At 31.1% G+C, this 25478-nt stretch overlaps 1 protein-coding gene across 6 annotated transcripts in view; it reads left to right on the forward strand.

Annotated features, from left to right (window-relative positions):
• LOC121116377 (cell adhesion molecule Dscam1) overlaps window positions 1-24677 on the forward strand; it is a 272908-nt gene extending 248231 nt beyond the window's left edge. Inside the window, exons 24-30 of one of the 6 annotated variants that reach the window (XM_040710627.2) lie at window positions 7069-7291; window positions 21626-22088; window positions 22141-22308; window positions 22499-22782; window positions 22836-23171; window positions 23481-23969; window positions 24490-24677. In XM_040710627.2, the coding sequence (XP_040566561.1) occupies window positions 7069-7291; window positions 21626-22088; window positions 22141-22308; window positions 22499-22782; window positions 22836-23171; window positions 23481-23969; window positions 24490-24527 (2001 nt within the window). In that variant the 3' untranslated portion in view covers window positions 24528-24677. Of the gene's footprint in view, window positions 1-7068; window positions 7292-21625; window positions 22089-22140; window positions 22309-22498; window positions 22783-22835; window positions 23172-23480; window positions 24346-24489 lie in introns of those variants that run through there. The other 5 variants (XM_040710628.2, XM_040710629.2, XM_071887543.1 and 2 more) reach the window with 5 other exon arrangements.
• The last annotated feature ends 801 nt before the right edge of the window (window positions 24678-25478 follow it).

Raw genomic sequence — 25478 nt, forward strand, 5'->3', positions numbered from 1 at the left:
GTAACTTTAGCCATGTTAAGTCTAATGAATCAAATGAAGACGTTACACTATAGATAACGTTCTTGAGTATATCATCTCATCCCAGAAATTGAAATACAAAGCCCTTAGTTGATTGAAATATGTCTATGAAATAATGAGCTGAATGTAAATATATAGTGAAAATTTCATGTTTTGTAAATATATCTGCAGTATTTTGGCTGTTAGTTAGGCTGGGATGGTACAAATCCCGGTAGACCCTTCACGGTACAAGATTCAGTACGGTATAATAGTAAAATGTGTTTTATAAGATATAAATGTATATACATATTTAATGGCTAAAAAAATAGCTCCAAAAAAACTTATTTGACCGTTCATGCTAATCCCCGGATTTGGTTAATTGAAGTACGTATGGTTAGGGGCAATTTGTGAAAATCACTCATCTTTATTAATATTATGATCGTTTGTCAATCCAAGAGTATTTTCCAATATGAATAATCTATCATGTCGAATGATAATTAATTGACCACTTAGTATTGTATTGTGTTTTGATAATTAATAAAAAAATATATATTTTTTTCTGCAAAAGAGCACACATTAACTTACTTTATATGTCATACAAAGGATATGAACAAAACTGATTTATCACACTGTTATTTTAAATTAAATTAAAATAGACAATCGTATATATATATCAATATATTAAGTATCATTTTCCCGCAAAATGTCCCAAATGTCACTTCGGCAAATTGTCCAAGAACCGACTCAAATATGTCTATGAAATATTGGGGTTATCTCCTTTTTTTCTTGAATTTTGTTCAAAATTGTTATTAATGCTGACGCATCTCATGCATTATTAGAAGAAAAAATAAAATTTGGAGAAGTAGAAGCAAAAATTAAATGGAATCCATTCCACTAAACATATCTTTTAAATCTGAAAGAGCTCTTTCGGCAGTTAGTAAATGTCCTTCAAGACTGAGAACTCGATTAAGGGATAAAAATATTGATTGTAAAAGCTTTTTACGTGCTTACTTCAAGTCTAAATAAGTTGTTATACACCTAATATTTTTTTTTTCTACTTCTTGAGTTTGTTAGAAATGGTATTTTTGTTTAACAATTATTAAGGCTCATATACATAGTATGTATTTTAGTATATTATTTACATGTATAAAAATGTGTGCATATATATTTTATAAATTGGGTCACATGCAATTAAAATGGCGCATTATTTCATTTCTTGATATAAAAATAAACGTAGTCTAAATTTTCCAGAAATTCCTGATTAAATAATCGTTTAAAATGTGATCCATAGTAGAAGCGGGACTGGAGACAAATTCAGGTACAATACATAAGCAGTATTATATGAATAATAAATGCCATAGGCATTACAATTATTGTTGGTAACTCGTGTTTTGTTAGGGTTCATATAGGCAACAACTCCTACTCTGCAAGGCTTGACAATTCTATGCTAGCTCTGGGCTCACCTCCAACAAATTGAGGATTTGGAAGCCTCATGACAATTTCAGAAACATCCACAAAGCTAGGGGCTAATAATACCCCCAATTAGTTTGTCTCATATTATCCAAGAGAGCAATTTCATATATATATTTTAGTATGTTATTAAGAAATTTATCATTTTAGAGACTAATGTCTTTTGCCACATCATTTTCTACGTTTTATTCTATGCAAACTATATTTTCTTTGTCTCCACAACAAACTTAATACACTACTACAGTGAAATTTAAAAAAAAATGGTGGAAAAAATAGAGAAATAACAAATCAATACCATCTTCACATGTGTGGCACAGTTGGCTTGAATTCAATATGGCTTAAACATGATGACAAAAAAATAAAAATAAACTCTAGAATGTATGAAATAAAGTATTTCATATTACTCAGAAGCCAATATCACACTAATTACTCACAAGGCAGTTAGCTTTTCATTACTTTTCCCATAACTGATATCATTTGAATCACTATTGGTGATATAATTTTACTAAAGTTTAAAACTCACTCTGTGAATAGAGAATGACCAATCATGATTAATTAGAAATGTATTTCAAATCAAATAAGTATGTTTTTTTAATCTTCTTTTAGTGAACTTCTTTTAGTTAATTTTACTCCAAAAATTAGACAATTTTATTTACAACAGCATGGACATTTTTTGCTATCCCTTGATAGGATTTTATATGCTGCAATTTCAACTCACATTTTTTATCCTTTTTTATTTTTTTATAGCATTACACTTCCCATCAAGTATGTTTTTAGCCATAGCGGGGCCTTGAAGTGGTTTTTGAGAGTAAATTTAATCTATTATCAAGCATACTATTAATTTAGTATTTGATAAAGGAAAAAGTATAAGTCAGGTGATTAAAAAAAGTATTTATGGTCTAGTTATTATTACAGCCAATCACGTACAATTTGGGTTCCATTTGGTATTATTTTCTGGTTAATTTGATGACTAAGATGTACTAGGCTCTGGATGGTCAATTCTCAAAAATGTAGGTAAAATAATGGAAATTGTCGAGTCTGACCGTCATGAAAGAAGCACTGTTTTGATTGGCTAGGAGATAAACATTAAAAGAAAAAAATAGATTCATTAAAAAATCCTTTTAAAATATTGGATTCCTTATAACTACACCTTATAAATAAATTAATTTTGAGCAGAATCTTTGAAAGGAAGGCGAGGCCTGGAAGGAATCATCAAAGATGATTTCGTCCAAATTAAAGGAAAACGGTGCTAATATAATCCTAGCCTATCAAATTGCAAAAATGTTAAACCAGCTGAATATCTGTATTTTTAAAAATCGACAATATCTTTCAATATATTCCTACCAAGAGCTGTAGCAAGGCCCGAGAGATTTTTAAAGTTTAAAGATTTTTTTTTCAACATTGTTTATTTGGTTTATATATTATATAGAACATACATATATATAAACAAACCGGAGCAATTGCGTAAAAATTACGTAAATAAACGTTATAGTTTATACTTAATGCTCCGGGGTAGAATTTCAAATAAATATCAATCTTTGAAAAAACAACAGTAAACATGCAAATTAAAAATTATGATAAATATTTGTTAAAATTTTTATAAACACTTTTTAAAATACTTCAATGATTCCGTGAAGTTGATGGAAGGTACCGGATTTCTTTTCCTGCAAAATTCCATGACTAACATCCAAATTTAGGAATTTTCATTGTGAGAGAGACATAGCAGGCTGAAGCTGCCAAGATAATACCTCCCAACTCATCCTCCCGAATAGGCTGATAGTTAGTCAGTTGGCTGGTGATGAGGGCTTTACAATTAAGTATTGCAAAGTCCAGAGCCCTTGTTATCTCAGAAGTTCCACCCTTCTTCTTTGAAATTCCAAAAAAGAACAAGACCTTTAACATATTTATCTTCCCCATTCGTCAGCCCTTTTAGATTTATAGATAAAAAATATTTTAGGATACAGATGGCAGGGCAGTCCACAATCGCATGAAGTGTATTATTATATATTTTTCCACAGTCCTTGCAGGGCCTAGTATATTTAATACAATCTGTGAAGATTTGTAACTGCACGGTAAACTTTTTATCATCATTTATTTCCCTCAGGGAAGACACTATTTTTATTTTCTAACCCATAGGGAGGCCCAAACGCTTACTATGTAGCTCCCAGAGTCCATTATATAAGGAGATTCAAAGCTGTTATGAAGGCAATCAAAGAATTAAAAGATGAAGAATTATCTGAATTTTTAAAGACTGGCATTACCACAGTTCTTGCTCACCAAATTGAGCCAAATGAAATAAGAATCTTGTATACAGCTGCATCAAAATTTAGGGGGACCATCTTAACATGCCACGGGCATGGTATTGAATAATATTTTGAAGAATTAACAAGTGGAAATCATATTTTACCATCGTTGAGAAATTCTTCCGAATTTAAATTATGAACAGTTAAAATATCTCGTGTGATTGCGCGTTCCTCTAAAATTGAGGGGTACTTTAAATTTCTAAAAAGGAACTTTTTATTTATATTTTGCCGAATTATATCAATAGTTGAGTCATTTCTAAATTCAGGGGTGAACATCCAAATTGTTCTCTGAGCTGAGCCCCAAACTGGAGAAATCAAAGATGTAATTTTGTTGGTCAGATTAGTCCCCATCATAAGCCAAATGTACAGTTCTCGGTTCGTTATACTTCTTCTCTATTCTACTGCTGGATTTCTTGAAATATCCACAGAAATTATAAGACTTTACCATTATAAGACTTTCATGTCCTTTATTTAAATTGTTCTGCACAGGAATGGAGGAGAAAGACGGAAAGGAAAAATGTCTTTTTTAAATGTCCTGAAATCGACACACAAACTTCATATTTATACGTTATGTGAAATGAAGAAAGACATAAGGGATCTTGCCTCCAAGATCCTTGCAAAATTAAAATTTAGTACAAGGATATGAACTGTCCTTTTCGGACCTATGGAAGGAGGCAGGGAGGCGATCATTGCAAGAAACTTATTAGTTTTAATTAAAAAATAAATAATGATTAATAAAATGTATGGATGCACGATGCCTGGGAGCCACTGAAATATCAACTGGCTTTTTACCTCAAACCAATTGCATATTTTAATGAAGGAATATGATTCCTACTTGACAACCCAATTTTACAAAGCTTCTTAAAAAACTCATAATTTGGTTCAAATAATTCCAGAAGAAGCAAGGAATCATCCCGACGAGGAAGTGTGAAGGCTTCTTTTATGGTTTTAAAGCTATCGTATGTCCTATTAATTATTAATCATTTGTATTTTTTTATTGTTATATTTAAATATGGATGAAACATTCCGATAAATAATAATAATAAAATCTTTGAAAAAAAAGTTTTTTTTTAGACTCAAATATAAAGATCTTTTGGATACATTACTTTATTCATACATTAAATTGGGAAAGTAGGAGAGGGGGTATTTTTATAATAAAGAGGACTTTTTCCATGTGTATGTATTTAAGAAACTTCATTTAATTATCTCATTTCATAATAATAATAAAAAAAAACAGACAAAAATAATTAATTCTTACGTTCTTTTGTATTTATTTAACAATTGTAGAAACTTAATTTAATAATAATTCAGTAACTTAATTCTAATACTTTTCCGTTAAATAAAAATCATATGACTCATAAAAAAGATAGAAGGGATTGGGTGAATAAAATGAAGGGGGACAAATTACAAGGAATTAATAACGTACATCAAACAAATGATGTTTTTGAATCCTTTAATTTTACTTCTTCTTTTTTTTAAACGATACCAACAAAACTGTACATGGAACAAAAGATCCAAAACATCAATTTGTAATGTTTTCCTAATTGTTGTAGATCTCAAAATATCTTTGGGTATGTTGTCCGGGAATCACGGCGTATCCAATTCATGGATTTTTCCTGAATGTTCTTAAGACTCAGTAAATGATTCTGGTAACACTTTTTTGGCCTTTAAGACCATGGTGGCCTTGAAATAGTATTTTTCTAAAAACTATTTTTTTTTATTAACAAACGACTACTTCATATAAGACAAAAAATAAAAAAATCAGAATTACAAGTGTAAAATTTTTCTTTAAAAAAAAGATTATAAGGTTTAGAGGGGAAAAAAGGAGAGAGAATAAGACAAAGGACTTTTGACAATAATAGGAAAGGTGAGCGAACGACAGTTCAACTTGATTTTTTTTTCTTCTGTGTGTAAAGATACTAACCAACATGCTGCAAGTATAATTTTTTGAATTTTACAGCCTTTACTTTTTGATCGATATAAAGCAGAGGAGTTCAGGCTAAATTTTAATTTCTGAATGTCCCAGGCAACCCCAGAAACACCTATATTAGTTATGGTAAAACATTATAATTTTAATTACGATAAAAAATTGGGATATCCATTAATTTAAACAAATTAGAGTTATCAAATTAGTACTCATCACTTTGGATGAGGCTGCCATTGATACATAAAATTACATCTAACATCTAGTGTTGCTAAAAATATGGCTTGTCCATATGTTTAAATAAAAAGAGGGAAAATTAATATGATAATTCTGACAATTAAAAGAATATTTTATAGGAGAGCAGCTAAACTGTAATAATTAGAATTAGACTCCCAAGATGTAGCTATAACGGGGATTAATAAACAACGACAAAAGCAGGAATTAGTCACATATCAAACTTCAGTTCTACTCAAAGTCCAACAAAGACTGATAACTCCCATCAAAAGTCTGAGTGCTACTCCCAATAATCCAAGAGTATTGTTTAGAGATGAGAACATGCGTGAATTTTGAAGCCTGCAATGAAAAATTACCTACTGCAAGTTACATACGGAATACCATAATTTAAACAATTGTATCTTTGCAGGCTTAAAAATACATCTATTTCCACATCTCTGCTAATGACTCAAACTTTGGAAAATTAATTAAAAACTTTGTTTAATTTACTAATTGAAAAAAAAAATTGCAACTCTACTTATATCAAATTAAAGACAACACACTAAAAAAGAGAAAAATGTACAATATAAGAAGAACGTAGAAGTAAACAAATAAATTACTTTCACTAAACCTTAATAAAGAATTACAATGCATACAAATTATTCATGAAAAAGATACAATTACAGCAATAAAAAGTTGCATTTATTCTGACTCGACATATCAGATGTAAGGTTTATGCTTTTTAATTATAGTCAGAAAAAGAAATTATAAGTATGACGATAATCTTCTTTGTTCATAGAAATATTTTATTTCTATACATGTTTTTAAAATAGCGAAGAACGTTATTTTTTGCTTCATATGTATTTAGAAATTGAATTTGTGGAAGAGGTAAACAGTAACCAAATTTGCTAAAACTTTGTATTTGTGTTCTACTTTACAGTTAAAAAGATTTAAAGTCCACTGATTCTGAAAAGGATTTCTAATTTAATGGGAACTGCATCACCCGAACCTGGAGCATACAAAAATGTATGCCAATAAAATGTAGTTTAGACAGAAGGAGTTTAAATTTACAAATTTAAAACTCAAAGAATCCCAGTGCAGGGATAAAGCTCTCATATATATGTAGATTTTTTAAACTTTACTCTGTATTTATCTTTTCAGTACGAACTCTTCTCCGATGGTTCTCTTCGTATTTCAAGGATTGAGGAATTTATGGGGAATTTTTCATGTCAAATCAATAATTTGTATGGTCAAAATAAGATCGACTATGAAATCCGTACCATTCGTCCACCGGATCCACCTCTAATGAGTATCAAAAAGATATCTAACCATGCTGTGGAGTTAGAGTGGAAGAGACCGAACGGAGGAGGTGCTTCGATCCAAGGTAGGGGATTTTTTTGGAATTATTAAGCTTTGTTTTTCAATATATGTATGTACATACATAAAATATGAGAGTTGAGAAATATGAAAAACTTTACTCACACTCATTATTATAATTAATTTCTGCTTTGATTAAAAAACAAACAAAAAAAAACACATGAAAGAATAGAATAAAACTTTGACCCCATTAATTATCGGTTTCATATTTTGGTATCTTTTTAAAAAAAAATATTGAGGGAAGAATTATTATACAAGTACTGAATAATGAATATTATAATGAATCCCCTGTCAAAGTTCACAATGCCTATTCATGTACTATAAGCATACAGTCGATATTATTAGACACAAAGAATAGTCTTTCATAGGCTTCATACACACAAACAAAACAAAAATGTTTGCTTATGTGAGAAAATTAAGTTTTTTTTTTCTTCCTTTCGTGATTTTGTTTAATTAGGCCCTAAGTAGAAGGGTGGATTGTTTTGTGCATTCGTTCACCTAATTGCTATTTAATGAGTTCTTGCAGCTTCAGCAGGTTTTTTGACTCTTTGAGAATAAATAACTTATATTTGTGTATATTGGCTACATTGTATGTAGTATAGAACGTGTCTATGTTATGTATGTAACTGTATAAAAAATGCATATTTTGGAGGATTTTTTGTAATTAGTACATATAAGGCACTGCATTTAAAGGCTCTATAAATTAAATTATTCCAGGTCCGTTGTTACAAAAAATGACCTACACACACTTATAGAAATATAATAATTCCTTTTTTTTATTATTATTATTTTAACATTAAGATAATTGAAACCCTCATATTTTTGATAGCTTTCTCATTTAGCCTTTCATTGCTTTGCTTTGAATTTTTTTTAAACCACCAGTTTGTTTGTTTTTTGACAAGGATGAATTACATTTTGCTTCTCCTTCAATATAAATTATATATTTTTTTTCATTATTTTATATCAGTATTCAATTAACTAACTATTCATTGTATCCACCCTTTCCAATGGAGTCTTTGCATAATAATTGACTTTGGATGTTGTAATTAATAAAATATCTTACATAAACAAAGAAAGAAACCACTCAAAAAATCGTATAACACAGAGATGGAAATTCAAAACCATTTTGTGATATGTTTAAATATTTAGCTGTACTGTTTATTCCTAATGACTTCGTTTACAAGCAAGAGCAGCCTCGACACGCCAGTGAACAGATAAAGGCCGTGTAAGCCGGATTACTGCACTGTCATGATGACAGCTGGGAGTGAATCCAAATTTGGATGAGAAGTGCGGTGGGCATTCTTCTCCAAGACACCCAAACTTGCAAGTCCAGTGGTTTAAGGTCAGGGCTGAAGGATGTCGACATAAAGGCCGGCCAGAAGTCAGTCATAATGTTACTGGTGAAGTTTTGGTACTTCTGGACTATAATTGAATTATTTCTGTTGTAGACAGTCCGGATAGAGTTGCTACGGGTCTTTCAGCCTTCTTGGTAATCACACCGGAGTGGAGAAGATCGCACATGCGATCTTTTTTGTTGGATTTCCAAAAAAAATTACACTAGGAGAGAGAGACAATAAGAATTTTATAGAAAATTATAGTTAACAGCTCTGGCTTCAATCATATCTATTCACTTTACCAGAAGGACACAAAATAACTAAGTCTCAAGACCATTGGTTCATATTTGCTTGAGATTACAGTTTAAAAACAAACATTTTTATCAAAAATTCATGAGATGAAATAGTTAAAAATGCTCCAAATATTAACCGATACATTGTAAATATCTTATAAAGATTTAAAATATTATTAAGAATGGCCATTATATGACTTTTTGTACTAGGGTGTGGAAAAACTCCTGGATGCAAGTTGGGAAATTGAATTGAAAGTAGTTTGTTTAATATATTAGACATACGTCTCCATATTTTTTGTTAATAATTTTTATATTAATCTACGAGTTGAACAATGTAAAAATATACTTGAAATAAATCATTGTTTGATTGTTCTCCAAGACAATAAAAATGGTTAACTTTGACAAATGAACCAATAAGTATATTGCACTGAAGCTTTATTTTTTGAACAAATTGTATTTTTTTATTTGTTCCGATTGAATGGTCATTAAAATTATAACTAAATTAGACTTCTTATCATTTCTAAACATATTATATACGATATATGTACAGTATGTATCCATAGTACTTAGACACTTTTTGAAACAACAATAACTTTTATATTCTTTCGTGTATTTACAACAAAACATTGAAGATATTTTGTTGACTAATAACTTGTGTTCATTATTATTCAATGTAAATATACATCATAGTTATTTTTCAGTGTTTGAGCTATGGAATATCATGTCTGCGCAGACTATTGACTATTTATTTTTTTTAGCCAAATTTTTTTTGTGTGGATAATAGGCAATTAAAGGAGGACGAGGTACATTGCCAGGAATCCAAAGAATGATGCCCCAAATATTTCATGCATGGGAATGCAAAGTATACTCAATCAGCCATTAGTTGGAAGAATGTGGAAGTGATGGAAATCCTTTCCTCTAGTCGAGTAAATGGCACCTAATACAAAAGTAGTTTTTCCACGGTGTATTTTTTTTTTTCTCAACAGCTTCTATGGGTTTGGGGTATGCACTCAAAATGAGGACAATGTAACAGATAAAAGATAACTCAAACAAATTTACACAGAAAAATAGGGTCAGGGGAATTTTGGTGAAAGGAACTTTGGCTTCCTTCATCACCAACTATGTATAAAGCATCAGTAAGAAAAGAGACTATACTACCTCTCCCAAAGATATCGTCAACCTGAAGATATCTGTAGAGGAATATTGACCCAAAATGACAGCGTCGATTTATAAAATAGAAAGCCAAAGGCTTAGAAAAAGAGAGAAGAGTTATATTCTTACAGAAGGCAGATTTTATAAAGTAATACCTTCATACATTGGTGTCGCAAGCCCTTTTTTAAAAACCCCTCTCCCCAAATTTGTATTACAAAAATATAAAATGTGGGGATTTTAAATCCGGAACAAGTTTAGACCTCAATATCTTAGCAAAATCTTGAGATGTCATCCAAATACGAACAACCTGCAGCCATTATTGTGTACATCCGTGCTGGACGAACGCCCAAGCAGATTATTGAGTTTAACAAACTACCCAAATCAACTGTAAAGATGTTATCAAGGCTTTCAAGGAGTCGGATGGATCGGGAACAACTGCAAGGAACGGTCATAATCGTTTTTTAGAGCACAACACGTACTTCAGACTATCTGAAGGGAAAAAAATGGAACAGAAATGTGGCCTACTAGCTCACCGAATCTAAACCCCTAGGACTACTATATGTGGGGCGTCTTGCAGAGAGAGTTGACTACTTGTGAGCGTTCTATTCACGAGGCAGTGGGCAACATGGACAAGAAGTTCCTCATCAAGGCTGGTGACCGGTTCAAGGCCGGTTTGGAGGCTATTGTTGAAGCTGAAGGTGGCTGGTTTAAGTGATTTACTTCACTATGGATCCCCAAATGTAATTGCAAAAATTTGTTAATTTATGAGTCATCTATGGGAAATAAATTGTAATAAATATTCTCCTTAAATTTACCGGATTTAAAATCCCCACCCAATTAATAAAATAACCCACTTTTTGAACGTTATTGTATTTTGGTATTTTATAAATTCTACTAGGTAATGAAAGCTAGAAGACACTCCCGAAACTAAACATATAGTTTATTTAATTTTTATATTAGAAATAGAAAATAATGTCAAAATAGTTTTAAGGAAGTCTTTAACATACTTGTTTCAACATACGTCACTCAGCGATATTGAAACATAATGTATCCTATATAATGCAAAATTAAATTTTGATGTAAATCAAAATGTGATCCATCAAATCTTATTTTTTTGGAAATACATATAATATTGTATATACGTAAATATATATCTTTAAACTACCAGTCTATAGAGAAATAAATAAAGATTGAAAGAATTTCTTCATTTTGTAGATTAGAAATCCTAATGGACCCTGACATATATGAAGAAGAAGAAGAAAATCTTATGAGGCATAAAAAAGTCTACCCATCATATGAAGTGTATATTTAAACGTACATCTAAGAAAGAAAAAATCATATATTTATGTACCTTTTACATGAAAAATAAGATCTTTTAGATAGTACGTACATATATCTTAAATGACAATTTCAATTCAATATTCGTCATATTATATAGCTACTTTATAAAATACAACTCATTCAAAAGTTATGACGGAGAGAACTACTTTAGTTTTCTAACATATGTATGTAGATATAAATATAAGGTTAAGATGGGTGGTTGGGTAAAAATAAAAGTGTCATGTGACAAAAGGATTCTTTAGCAATTCGATCTACTTCTTCCTTATTATTATCATTATTATTGATCTTTGTCACAAAAAAGAAATTCCCATCTTTTTACAAACTATATACAATTTCTACTCATATTTCTTTTACAGCAAAGACTTTTTTGACGCGTATTAAGGGATCTGTACAAAGTTTGAGCCTTTAAAGGCCATCTTTAAGCCCTCTTAAGCCATTTAAAATTTGAAAAAAAACCTCTTTTTAACCGTTTAAAAGTGGCTGCTTTCAATGAACTTGAGTAATTTTGAAGATTTGAGGTTGACTTTATTAGGATCTCAACTTTAAAAAAAAAGTAGTCGTACAACTTTGCAAATAACCATTTAATTTTGTTAAAATCAAATGAATACACCTTCACGAAAAACGTGCTTTTTATTGAGTCAAGAATAGACAACTCAAACCCATTTTATAATGTGTTTAAATACTATGTTTTTATGGAATATGTCCTTGTTTACAAGCTATAATATCCTCGATACGCCGACAAACAGATTAGCAGCTCTTGATGATGACGGTCATATCCATGGCGGACCACGGTGTCATGATGGCAGCTTGGAGCTAATTCATATTTTGATGTGAGGTACAACAGGCATTCTTCTCCAATGTCCCTAAAATTGCAAAGTTGCAAAGTCGATCATTGGGACCAGTCCTTAACTGCCTGTGCTCTATTTTTTTTTTTTTTTATTATAAAAAAGTTAATTTTTTATTGAGCCAAATAAGATATTCATCAAGGTTGTTCCACATATCTTGAAAAAAAAAATCTTATAATACAAACATTGTTTATTAGTTACATAATTTATCATTTTATATAACAGATTAGTTTAAAAAAAGATAATAACCCTCAATGACGTCACAAGCGATTAATATTAACTTCTATGAGGACCAACTGGTGGGACTGGACTATACTGGACTGAATGTGACTGCCCTGACTGCAATCATCGGTCCTTAATAAGAGCCAACACAAAATTAGGTGTCTCCCATATTCTCAATTTAATATTTTGTATTGAATCTTCATTACACTGCAACATTCACATAATAAAAGTCCCGGAACCTGAAGAAAAAATATCTGATTCATTATTTATAGAATATAAATCTATTTATATATATTTATTAATAATGTATTAAAATAATTTGAGAGTTAATAATTCAACACTTTGGAAGGTTTTGTTATTTATTTATCAAAGAATATTATTTACTACTCTAATTGTCCTAATTTCTAACCCAAAATCGTTTTTATAGACTGTTACAACCTTTTTCAACGACTAAGGAGACATTTGCAACTTTTTAAATGCCGAATTTAATTACAATTTATTTAAAACCTACAGATTGTTAACATAAAATTTAAATGTTTAAAAGACAGATATAGTATCAAATTTTTCAGCTCTGAGTATTTCTTTCGAAAGCAAAAGTATTTTATCGTTGTATGATGTTTTAAAATAATTACACTGATTATGTTTCAGGTCATTTTGGCACGTAGTATATCAATCTATTTAAAACAGTATAACAAACATAAAAAATGAGATGTACATATGGGTGCAAATACAAAGTTTGAGGGTTCAAATGTGTTTCTTTTGATAAAAAAATATAATTGAATATTTAGAAGTAGCTCAACAGCCCTAATTTTTTATCATTTTACATATTTTGAAAGAAAAAAAACGTAATTTTGTTTTAATATCATCTGCACACTACACATTATAACTTGTTTGTAAAATTAACAAATTTAGTTGAGTTAAACTTCTATCAAAGTTTTTTTATAAAAGTCTATGATAAAGCATTTTTACGTGTCTAAAAGAACGATAAAAGTATTTAAATGAAATGTAGCCATTTTGCCTATCTGTCTATTTATCTGCGTATCGCAGCTAATGAGCGGCTACTTATATTTGCAAAAATTTGCAAATACGTTTTTTTTTTACTTAGATTAATATAAAAAAATTGGTGAAATTCAAATTAAATTTATGATACCTGGTGATCGTATTGATGCCCGTTGGCTATCAAAAGTATTATATAGTCTTAAAATCTGGATTTTTAAATCTCAATTTAAATTAACTCCCAGAGAGTAAAGAGGATTGCGAGATATGTGTGTTTTTATAGTAAGAATATATATAAAAGTTTGTATCAATGCATCTAAGCCTTCAGACGCTCCTTACAACGACTTGAATTTAATGAAGTCATTAATAAAATACTACACTATTAAGAGTCAAATTTCTAAATGAACATCATCCAACTTTTCAGACATTTATGGTACTTGTCGGAAGAACTTGCAGGACACGCATTTTTTGATGGTCGAGTAAGTTTGTCATCCAAAAGGCGGATGCTGAGCTCTTTAAAAGTAAACATTAGAGAGCAACAATAGTTCTATGAAAATGATGTATACAAAAATTTAGAAGTCTTTGTCACAGATAAAACAATGAATTTTATGAAAATTAAAGAGCTTCCTTATGGATTTTTAGAAGTTGATCCTGCATCATGGAATGCTAGGGATGATTTCAAGCAGGCATCAGAAATAATTGGGTTTCTCAATGTTATTAATGATCTTGCCGAAAGGGGAGTTGCGCTCATATAAGAATATAGTGGCTTGTTAACGAGTGACGAGTCACAGCTGCAATTTCTTCTACAAGTAGTTGAAGACTCAAATAAGAAAACTTTAAAAAATACTCATTAGATTTACTTTGAATATTATGTTATAAAAAAATTTCAAATATGAAGTCATTATGTAAATATTAATATTCTATTACTCAAAAAAAAAACTTTAAGATTTGAATACTTTTGATTTATTATTAAATATAAGGCAATGTGCTACATTGCAATATTAATTATTACCTTAAAAATATACATTTCTATTGTTAACCCCGTCCTTGTTCTCAGCCTCAAACGACTTTGGACGTATTTTTTTTGTAAAATTAGCTTCTACTAAATTTTGATTATAAAATTTTTCTACTTGACACAATTTTTTTATTTATTTCATAAAAATTGGCTATACAAGTATTTTTCCATAAAAAAGGTCATCAAAGTTAAGGTCATCAAAATAATCACTTTTTTCTGTTAATTGAAGTAAAAACAAACGTATTTGCAAATTTTTGTAGATATAAGTAGCCGCTCACTAGCTGCCATACTCAGAGAACCAGACAGAAAGACATAATGCCTACATTTCATTTAAAAAATTTATCGTTCTTTAAAAGAACTAAAAATTATTTATCATGGACGTTTATTAAAAACTGTTGATAGAAGTTTAACTTAACTAAATTTGTTGATTTTACAAACAATCTGTAATGTGTAGTGTACGGATGATATTCAACAAAATCCCTTTTTTTTTCTTCCAAAATATGTAAAATTTCAAAACTTTAGGCCCGTTGATCTACCTCAAAATATTCGTAAAAAATGTTCAAACTCTGTTAATCATATGATTTTATTGACAGCCTAGTGTCATAGGGTCTGAAATATTTTTTATATCTAAAATCATATTCTCTACATAACTATCTCTGTTTTCGAAAATTTTGTCAAGTGTCTTGAACTGAAAACCTATTAAAGTTCATTTTTGGGGCGTATGACAAATAATTGTAAATAAAATTTAAAAAGAAAAGTGAATATACGCGTCTTATCAATAAACATTTTCATGTCTGGGATTGATTGGCAGTCAAATGATAAAACAATTAATTGGCCGATACAAAATAAAGACCAAAGAAATAAGTTTACTTGGGATATGAACCCCATATGAAGTCTCGCAACAATATATTTGTATAAAAACATTCAACAGTCATTCCACGTCCTTTTAAAGTGTCCTAATTTTGTACCCTAGTAATTGAGCGTAGATCACAAAGGAATCATTAAATTAAAAAAGGATAACCAATACTTTGGTCAACAACAAAAATGAGATGGGTCACATTGACCCCTAACATAAAAACAAAGGGTAAACTATCCCTGTCCCCCCTATGTTTATAACTTCAAATTATATATTTTACACAAGATTGGAAATATATACATATCTAACACATATTATAAAAGAGATAATTCTATAATTTAACGATATTTGAAATTAATTTTTATTTCATTTAATTTTATGATAGTGTTAAAGACATTACACTATAAATATAAATAATTCATTTTGTTTGTCGTAGTACTAAATTAAATTATATTTAGATGGCACTAACATTAAATGCATTGTTATATATCTTTATTTGACCCTAAAAAAGAAATAAAAGCCGAATATATGTAGATATATAATATTTATTGCCCTACATATAATAAGCCCGGCTGATATGGATTAAAGAGACTGATACCAAAGTATTGGCGAGTTACAGTACACATAATTATAATTGATGAACGTGCAAACTTTTTCCAAATTAACCCAAGAAAAGCCAGGTAAAATTATCACACAAAAAAACATTGTATGATTTTTCTAGTCATTCTAACAAAACCAAGCAATTGTGACAAAAATATCCTGCATTTTTTTGGAAAATTGTAGATTCCCCACTATTGATGGCTTGTGTGCCCCTAGATGGCGGGTTAGAGTGACCAGGGATAATGTATCATTAATATGCCGATAAATACTAATATTGAAATTTTTTCAGGGGCCCAGCCTATTTTAATTAATCCACTCAAGCATCAAAAAGGCTCAAAACTCTATGAAATACCTATAAAAGGTCTTAAAAACTGTAGCATATACCAGGCAGTGAGGTTTTACGGCATGAATATTATGTTTTTAATGTCATTAATATTTTGTACCTTATTCGATCGTATCTAGTCAGTAAATTATAAACTTACATGAAGCTCATATTTTTTTTAATGAGTTTTATTCATATTCTTGATATATTCACTCATAGATTAAAAACAATATAAATTTTTTTATGAAGAATTGTTTTACTAAAAACATACATAGACGCTGTAGTTAAAAATTAAACCACCTAAACAAACCCTAACATCAATACAAGTATTAAAAACAAACACTAATATTTAACACTGCTTACAAAACTCTTCAATTTAGGACTTCAATGCCTTCAATAAATTCCATATCGCAGAAAGATTCTCTTCAACGTACAATGGTATCAAAGGGAATACGATATCAAGTCTCATCAAAGGTATAGTTCTAAGAGCGCCCTACGAAATTTGTGACCTTTTGAGTTTACAATAGTCACAGTGAAAAAAAAAATCTCAGGAGATAAAATATAGAATATCCCAAAATCTCGGAAGATGAGTAACTGCATTGCTCAAATGTATAAGCTTCTCCTGATTTATTTTATCTCGAAAAGTATAACCTTTATAGCTCAAAATTTCTGTTTAGTGTGGTCTAAAAAGAGAAAGATTGAATAAACTATCAATAAGCCTTGATAGCCGAATAAATATGCGAAAATATTCATTCAAGAGACTACTAATTTTTCTTAAGATGTTATTTGATTGTATGTCTTCGATTTACGGAAAATCATTTTTGATCAACAAAGAAGAATTTAAATTTTCTTCATTCATCATTTTCTCCGTTTCCATAAAGAAGATAGAGAAAAAATTATAATTATTTTTTGAATTTGTAATATTTAATGTTTTATTCTTTTATTTAGATTTTTCTAGGCGAAAAAATAATAGTAAGTTGTAAAAAATATTTATTTTGTAGATACTCTGTAGGCCACAAAACCTATAATTTTGGTTATAAAGATCATATTCGTGTTTTCAGAGTAAATTATTTTACTATTCAATATAGAACAATAAATAATTTGAGAAATTAAGTGGTATTAATTAAAACCAATCCATTATTCCATATCCTTATGATATTTTTGTCGTTTAATAATGGATTTCTAGTTTGAGGATTTGATTTGATTATTGTTATACATAAGAACATACTTATTCTTCTTCATCAAGTGATTTGCAATGCCTTCAAGAAATAACAACTACAATCAAACACGTATTTGTTCATAGTAGGTACCTAGCACATACATCGTACATAAAGCAAATAAATTGCATCGCTTCAATAGAAATTGATAAATGACTGTATTCATGCTATAAATGGAATCTTTCTCACGTAAAGAAAATAATGATTACTTTCATGTGCAACAAAGTGTTGGTACGAACTGAACATACATTGCAAATATATTCAATGTTCATACAAACAGAATAGGCATATTAAGGGGAAAAAAGTAGAGTTGTAAAAAATATGACTTGACGATTTTTTTTAAACGAAAATTGACATTGTATGTAATTCTAAAATATTGCAGAATATTTCGGGGGAGAGCGGCTTTCACATAACTATGCCTATAAGATATAATAGAGCAATGGAAGATATAAACAATGTTTCTAGCAATAATAAAGAGTAGTCCACGAAACTTTTTCTTTTTGATATCGCTATAAAAAACAGACGGATGAATATTTTTCAATGATTTTTTTTTATTTGAAAGCCTCAACATTTTCGATTGTGTGAGTTTCAATAGCTGCAATGGCGACTCCAATTTCGTGTTTCAAATCGTCAATCGTCTCTGGATGGTTGGCGTAACATTTATCCTTGACGGTTCCCCACTAAAAATAGTCATTGGAGTCAAATTGCAGCTACGAGGTGGCCAGTTGACCTTGCCGTTTTGGCTTATGATGCGAGTGTGAAAAAGATCCACTGTAACTTTGGCTGTGTAGAACGTAGCTCCATCTTGTTGGAACCAAATGTCGTCGATGGTTTCCCTTTCCATTTAGGGAAACAAAAAAATCTTCCAACATGGTCCATTAGCGTTCACCATTGACCGTAACGGCAGCAATGTTTTCGATTGAGCGCAGTGGACGAACACAGGAACACGTTATTTTATCCATTAACGAACCAGTTTCGCGCACACGAATCTTCACAAATTTATCCACAAACTGCCTGAAAGGCGCTTTATTTCGACCGACGTAATTTTCTTGCAGTTTCGTTTGAAAACTCTCCATTTTGGAAGTAAGTCTTCAGTATTTCCCAATTTTCTTCGAGCGTAAACTTAACCATTCGTAACCCGGAGACCTTTTACAAAATATTAGACACAATGAGAATGTTACTACAGCTGTCAGACGTCAAAAAGTGGTAGTTCAAAATACAACCGCTAGATGGGCCACCCGTTATAGGAAGGAATTACTCGGATGTCGATCCTCCATTCTACTCTTAGTTCCAGAAGGGCTTACACTTATAACTACCCAACAAATCCTCAGCGTTACTCTCCATGATTCACAATCCCACGCAGTGCATACAAAGATGTTCTTCATATATCAGGCATACCATCCAAGGTACTAAGAGACAGAGTATGTACATCAGCAGAGATATGAAAATTGTATCAATTCTTGTGAGTATTTCGCAGAAAGAAAATTTAATGGTTGGCAACTTTAATGGACGGCGGCACATCTTCTGAGAGAGAAGCCAATCCTAAATATAGTCCTCCTTACTCGTATTTACGCCCAAATTTTCAAACTAGGGATAAATGACTTTTGTGAGTAATAATAACTTGAAAGTTTTTGTTGTTGTATTTGTTTCCAATCTCGTTGGTGTTTTTATTTGTTATTCCAAAGCTATTACCCTTATTATTATAGTTTCTTGAAGAGAAAAATTATAAATATAAAGTAATGACTAGTTGATGAAAGAGCTTTGGTAAATAAATCATTCTTTTGAGGTAGAAATTTCAATAGGAGCGCAATTTTCAAATTTCATATTTTTTTAACTTCTGGTTATAAGAGTAACTCCTGTCTTTAAATATCCTTCCTATACATATACGGAGTGGTATTTACCCTTCCTTTGATAGCTGTTGCAAGCTAATCTTATTAATGATAGTAAGCACCTTCCATCCAAAACAATTCGTCAAATTGTCAGGGTGACCAATTAAATTTTAGGTTATATTTTTTTACTTAGGATTTACAGCCCTACTGATTTAATTTGTCTCTAAGTATCTTGGATGTTCTTCCCCAAACGATTTTAAGAATAATGATATAAAGTATTAGAAATACAAAGAGTCTCACGCTCTTGTCATATTTATTAACAAGTCTAGAAAAATCTATTTAATTGTAAAAGATAGGACAGATCCACATTTTCTCAGATCTGGGCGGTTTGGATCTTAAGAAGTCAAACTTCAAGTAAATTTTGGGTAAACAATCCGAAACCAAAATTGGAGGGATGCTTGTATCAAAATTTTGTAGTATTTTATCTAAAGTTTGGACCTTCAATAGAATCTGGATTAAAGTGAGATTTTGACAGGTTATGGATGCCCAAATAAAAATGTTATAACTATTAGATCATAATTATTAGAGATATCGTCATAATAATAACATTGGACACGTATTGAACACCTATACTCTACTTGCAACCTCTCTTCTGAAGAAAAAAAAACACCATAAAATTGCCCAAAATCTATTGCTAGTTAGCCAATTCTTCCAACTATGGGATTACTATTCAATAATAATTAATAACTGTTCACAGCCTAATAGAAGATTAATTCGAACTCAACCAATCAGTATTAAGAAAACTGATTAGAGGTCACGAAGAAGAACCATCGATGGATATCAACCAAATACAGTAGGCCGTCAGGAATAACTACCGCATTACCTCGCTAAAACAAAATCTACCCTGTATTTTGTGTTAAGTTGTTTCATTTTAAATGAGAACTAGATTCTTTGAAGCTATTAGACAATTCTTCCAACTATGGAATTATTATTCAATTGTTTGGAAAAGTTGCCTAACCAACAACGGATTTGGGGTATTTTTCTGTGTTTCTTTGTGGAGGAAAGGTTGCGTGATACAATAAAGGTGTACGATGCAACTGTTTATGTAGATGTCACTCCAAACCCTTATCAATATAAAAGGAGAACCTACGTTATTTATTTATTTTCGATCAGCGGCGATAAACAAAGCCTATAAAAGTCGACTTATTTTATAATATATAAAAATTATCGTTCTTGTGATGTGATGCATTTATTAAAAATGTCAATCTTTGGTTTTGGTAGGAAGATGGTGTTTTGTGTGGAGGGTCCTGTTTTGTGGAATAGATGGCCGTTATTTAGTATCCAGGTTGGGGGAGATAGGTTAATCTTTTTTGCTTAAAATTCGGGCTAGTGTAATTGTATCTTTAATTGCACGTCTATGAGACAAAGTGATGAGGGCAAGTCTTTTGATTTTGTATTCGTAGCTCTCGTTATCTCCAAATGAAGGAAAAAACGATACAAACCTGAATTGCACCTTTTCTAAGGAATCAATCATGTTCTGTCTTGAAAGATTCCAGATCTCAGATCCGTACATTAAAATCGGAAAGACATAAAGTTTTACCATAAGCAAAAGCTCACGAGTTTTGAAACTTCTTTAGATAATTTCCAGATTACGATGGGCCTTATTTATAATGTATTGAATATGCCTCTTAAATTTCAAATCACGAGAGATGTAGATTCCTAAGTCCAAGTAATAATGGGTGAACTCTTTTTTGGAGAAGGGAAGCTTTTTTGATATTAGTATTTTTTTGTAGGATTAATTATTGGTTACCAATAATTAATCCTAAACAAAATTTCTATAATTTTTATATTAATAAGTGGTTGAATAGGTTGCATATAGATAATGTATTTTTGATGATCCATCAAAAGCTAGAGTACCCGAAGCCGGTTCGGGTACTTCAGAGCCGTCCCCAAGACCCGTTTTATCTCTATTCAAGTATGTATGAATATGGTCACTATTGGTGTGTGTATGTTGGTATATGTTTACTTACTTACGAAATAGTGTACGTGTATTGTTATATTCTTTTGAAAGACTATAAAGGGAATTAGAGATATAAAAAAACTTCTCCTTTTCTTCAAAATTAAAAAAGATTTGTGCATATTTAATATTTTAAATATAATATAAAAACTCCAATGTATATATTTTTCTTTAAATATAGTTTGTATATACTTTGAAGACAATTTCACTATATCAAAAAACTTTACAAACGACAGGAAATGATAGAAATATATCCAACACGTGACAAAAAGCAAATTTTAATACTCCATTCATTAATTTAGGCTATGTTCTCAACTACAAAAAAGGATTTGGAGAATGGGAGCAACGTGACCTTGATTATGATGACCTCCATGCAAGTCTTTCACATCTGGCTTGTGGCTCTTCGTACAGTTTCTCAATACGAGCCTCCAATATGGTAGGAACGGGTCTTCCCTCATCCCCCATCACTACTTCGACAAAGGGATCCATCCCAGATATTGCTCCCATGAATGTTCTCTTTACTCCCAACTCTACTTTTATTACTTTACATTTGTATCGATGGCCTACAGGGGGATGTGACATACTTTACTATGTGGTGGAGTATAAGGAGCTCGAAAAAGATATGAGTTCCTCATGGAGAGTCGTATCTAATAATTTAAGGCCTGAGACAGAGGATTTACTTGTATCGGATTTGAAGCCTGCAACTTGGTATAATCTTAAGCTCACAGCACATAATGATGCAGGAAGTCGTGTTTTGACTTTTAAGTATGATTTTTATTTGTCAACAACTTTGTTCATTCTAATGTTCATGTTTCAGGTTTCCAACATTGACTATGAATGGAGAGGTTCTCAGCACGGAAATGATCCAAGAATCCACTCCAAACTCCGGGAATGGATTTGATCAATTAGTACTCCCCATCACCTTTGGAATCATTTTGACTCTACTTATAATTGTAGGAGTGGTCTGTTATGCTCGATGGAAAAGGTAAAGCTGCATTTAGAACTTAATAGTAAGTCTGCCATTGAAGGTTTATTTTGTCGTTGTTGAATGTTCAGGTCGTTATACAGATATTAACATATTTGTTTTTGTGAGCCTATAAGTCCCAGTATATTGACATAATAACCTATTGAGTGGCCCCCTAATTTATAATCAAATATAAAACAAATGTTCTTAGACCTCGATTTATACACAGACGCTATGCTGGCTACACGCAAGGGCACTCGGAATACTCTGTCAAATCTCTATCAGAGCTTGAGCAGCAACAGCTTCAACAGCAACAACAGCAGCACCAACATCAACAGCAGTTAAACAATGCAACTGTTCAAAGGAGACGAATTCCTATACAGTCGCATTACACTCCTCTTGCCGTAATGCGAAATGTTGATCATAGGAATATTAGTAACAACAGCAACACGAATGGAGGAGAGACTCAAAAGAACAACGAAGGTTTGAATCTATGTAAATATATGTACTTTTATGTATCTTAAATTAATTGTCCATTTTCGCTTTAGACGTGGCTCCCCCTCCGCCACCCCCGCCTTTTGACATGTGCCCATACCAATATCCACCTCTGCAACAACATCAAATGACAGCCACACTCAAAAAGGCCTCCGCAAAGTGTAAAATTCCCACAGCTTCCGTAACGTCTTCCACAGTCAAAGGCATGCAACCTCCTCTTGGAGGATCCTTTGGGTTTCATACCTTTGGAAGAAAGGATTTAGCAGCAATAAGAGCCTTACAAAATATCGAGAGTAGGCAGAATCGAAGTCTCATTGAGAATGAGCTTTTCAATCGGGGAAAAACCATCAACATCCTAAACAATGGTCTTTCTGATCAGCTCAATTTAGGTAAAATTGGTTATAACCAATTGGTGTTTATAGTTTATGAATATTAAACTATAAACTTATATAGAAAAGAAAACAGTAATTATAATGACATCATCGTGGTATAAAGTTCGGAATATATTGTAAATGAAATCCTGCTATATATTGATGGAGAATGCATTAAATAAAATATTATTATGGGATATAGATGCATTCAAACTATATTTAATCAAAGTTATACTAACTAAAATATGTATATTCCTAACTTCATACTTCAGTGACGTCATTATTTAGTCTATTTTTTTCAAATATGTACATTCTTCTTCTTTTCAGAAATAAGTTGTATAACGAATAATCGTCCTCCCGTGAACGGAGGCATGGGTTTTGAGTCAGTCAATTCTCCACCCAATGGAAGAGCCTATCATTTACCACCCCGAGCCACTCAAACGCTCAATAGAAATTCTAGACTTAACTTTGTCATTGACAACATTCCCGTTCAACCCTCTCGCGTCCCCCCACCTCTTACAATTAACTCTGGCCTCGGGACTTCTGTCAATGCTGTACCCAACATCAGTAGTAATAACAATAATAACAACAATGCCAACCTCCACGGCACAATGGAAGAGAGTGGGGAGGAAGGAAACAGCGGATTCTCTGACTTTGCTAAACGAAGATGCTCAACAGAGGGAGACTCTGCAGAGGATGCGCGAGGATATGAGACGGAAGATGACTCTAGCTCTCCAGAAATAAGACTTAGCAATCCGGATCTAAACGAAAATGAAGTGAATTTTGCAAGTATTAAGAGGAAAAAGAAACGACACTGTGAGTACTTTAGTGCAATGTTTACATAGTCAAGAATTGTGGCACCCTCTTGCAGCTAAAAGCTTGAAACTAAATACAAAACTGACAATGAGTATTTATGTTTATTTGTAATAAGAAAAGTTCTTATGGTTAATGTGGTGTTTCAACACAAAAGCAATCTGGAACACAAATATAAAAAAAAAAGATAAATGATCAATACATTTTTTCACATCAAATAAATCCGAATATTTTATAGACATATTTCGGTCAATTAATGGATTTGTATTCAACTCTATGGGTTGAGTTGAGATCCTCAAGAGTGTTAACTTTAATGTTGAACAATCATTTGATTTATGAATATTATGACGTTTCAAATAAAATATATTTTATTCTGAGAGGTTTTTTTTTTTTTTTGTCATATTACGTGCAATTGGCGTGCCAAAGGAGTGATTTGTCGATAGAAGTTGACAAAGAAATAAAATGACTTATTCTTGTAGTAACGAACCACAATATTTATTATCATATTTTTATTTTTTTCCAGCTGTGAATCTTGTAGGTAACAAAAAGAATTTGGACTAAAAGGCTCATCCGAATGATTAAGAAACAAGACATGTTACAATGATATACACTTACTTCATGTTTACTTCAATTGGTGCCAATAAACTCAAAACTATTATTACAATACACATAAAATCATCCATTGCCCCAAAGGAGCATTTTTTATAATTGACTGTCAGGGGACTACTTTTTTTCATTACAAAATATAAGAGAATTTATTAAATCATATTATAGACACACATAATGTATAACTACATATTTTTAATCATATTATGTCTAATTAATTTATTCATATTTTCAACTATTTCTTGCTCGATCGTTTAACTATAACATATTACATATATATCTATATATATAAATAAATATACAAACATTGTTTTTATATTCATAATAATATTAAATTATATTGTTTATGCATAATACAGGATTATTTATTGAAATGTATTCTTTGTAAAAGCCACTATTTACACAGGTATTTTGTTTTTTTATTAAACGCTTATTTCATAAATACTCTCCTTGATATATTTTCAAGCAAATACTCAATATAGTTCAAACAAGTTCATTTTAATGCACGTAATACTAAAACAATTAAAATAGCAGTCACAGTACTATCATAGCCTTGTTGAGTCACCCACTTTGTTGCATTCCATCTCTCGGAAGAAGAAGGTTGTCAATCAATAAAATCTTGAGTCTGTAAAAAAAATCTGAAAATTAACATGATAACGCTCACAATTTGTAGAATATCTTAGAGAACGGCAGCTTAGTTGTCATCAGGGCTGTTGCAACGGGCATTTCACTAAATATCAACAAAGTTTAGGAACAGAAAAATCCTCACACCGGTCCTGCTTCTCATTACGTTTTATTAGATCAGCTACAAGCATCCTTGAGTGGAAGGAAGCAAACTCAACTCATACTCCGTATTTAACAATAAATCAGGCAGGAATGACTCCATTCTCGATCCTCAATTTACTC

Source organism: Lepeophtheirus salmonis, chromosome 4, assembly GCF_016086655.4.
Source record: "Lepeophtheirus salmonis chromosome 4, UVic_Lsal_1.4, whole genome shotgun sequence".
NCBI lineage: Eukaryota > Metazoa > Arthropoda > Copepoda > Siphonostomatoida > Caligidae > Lepeophtheirus > Lepeophtheirus salmonis.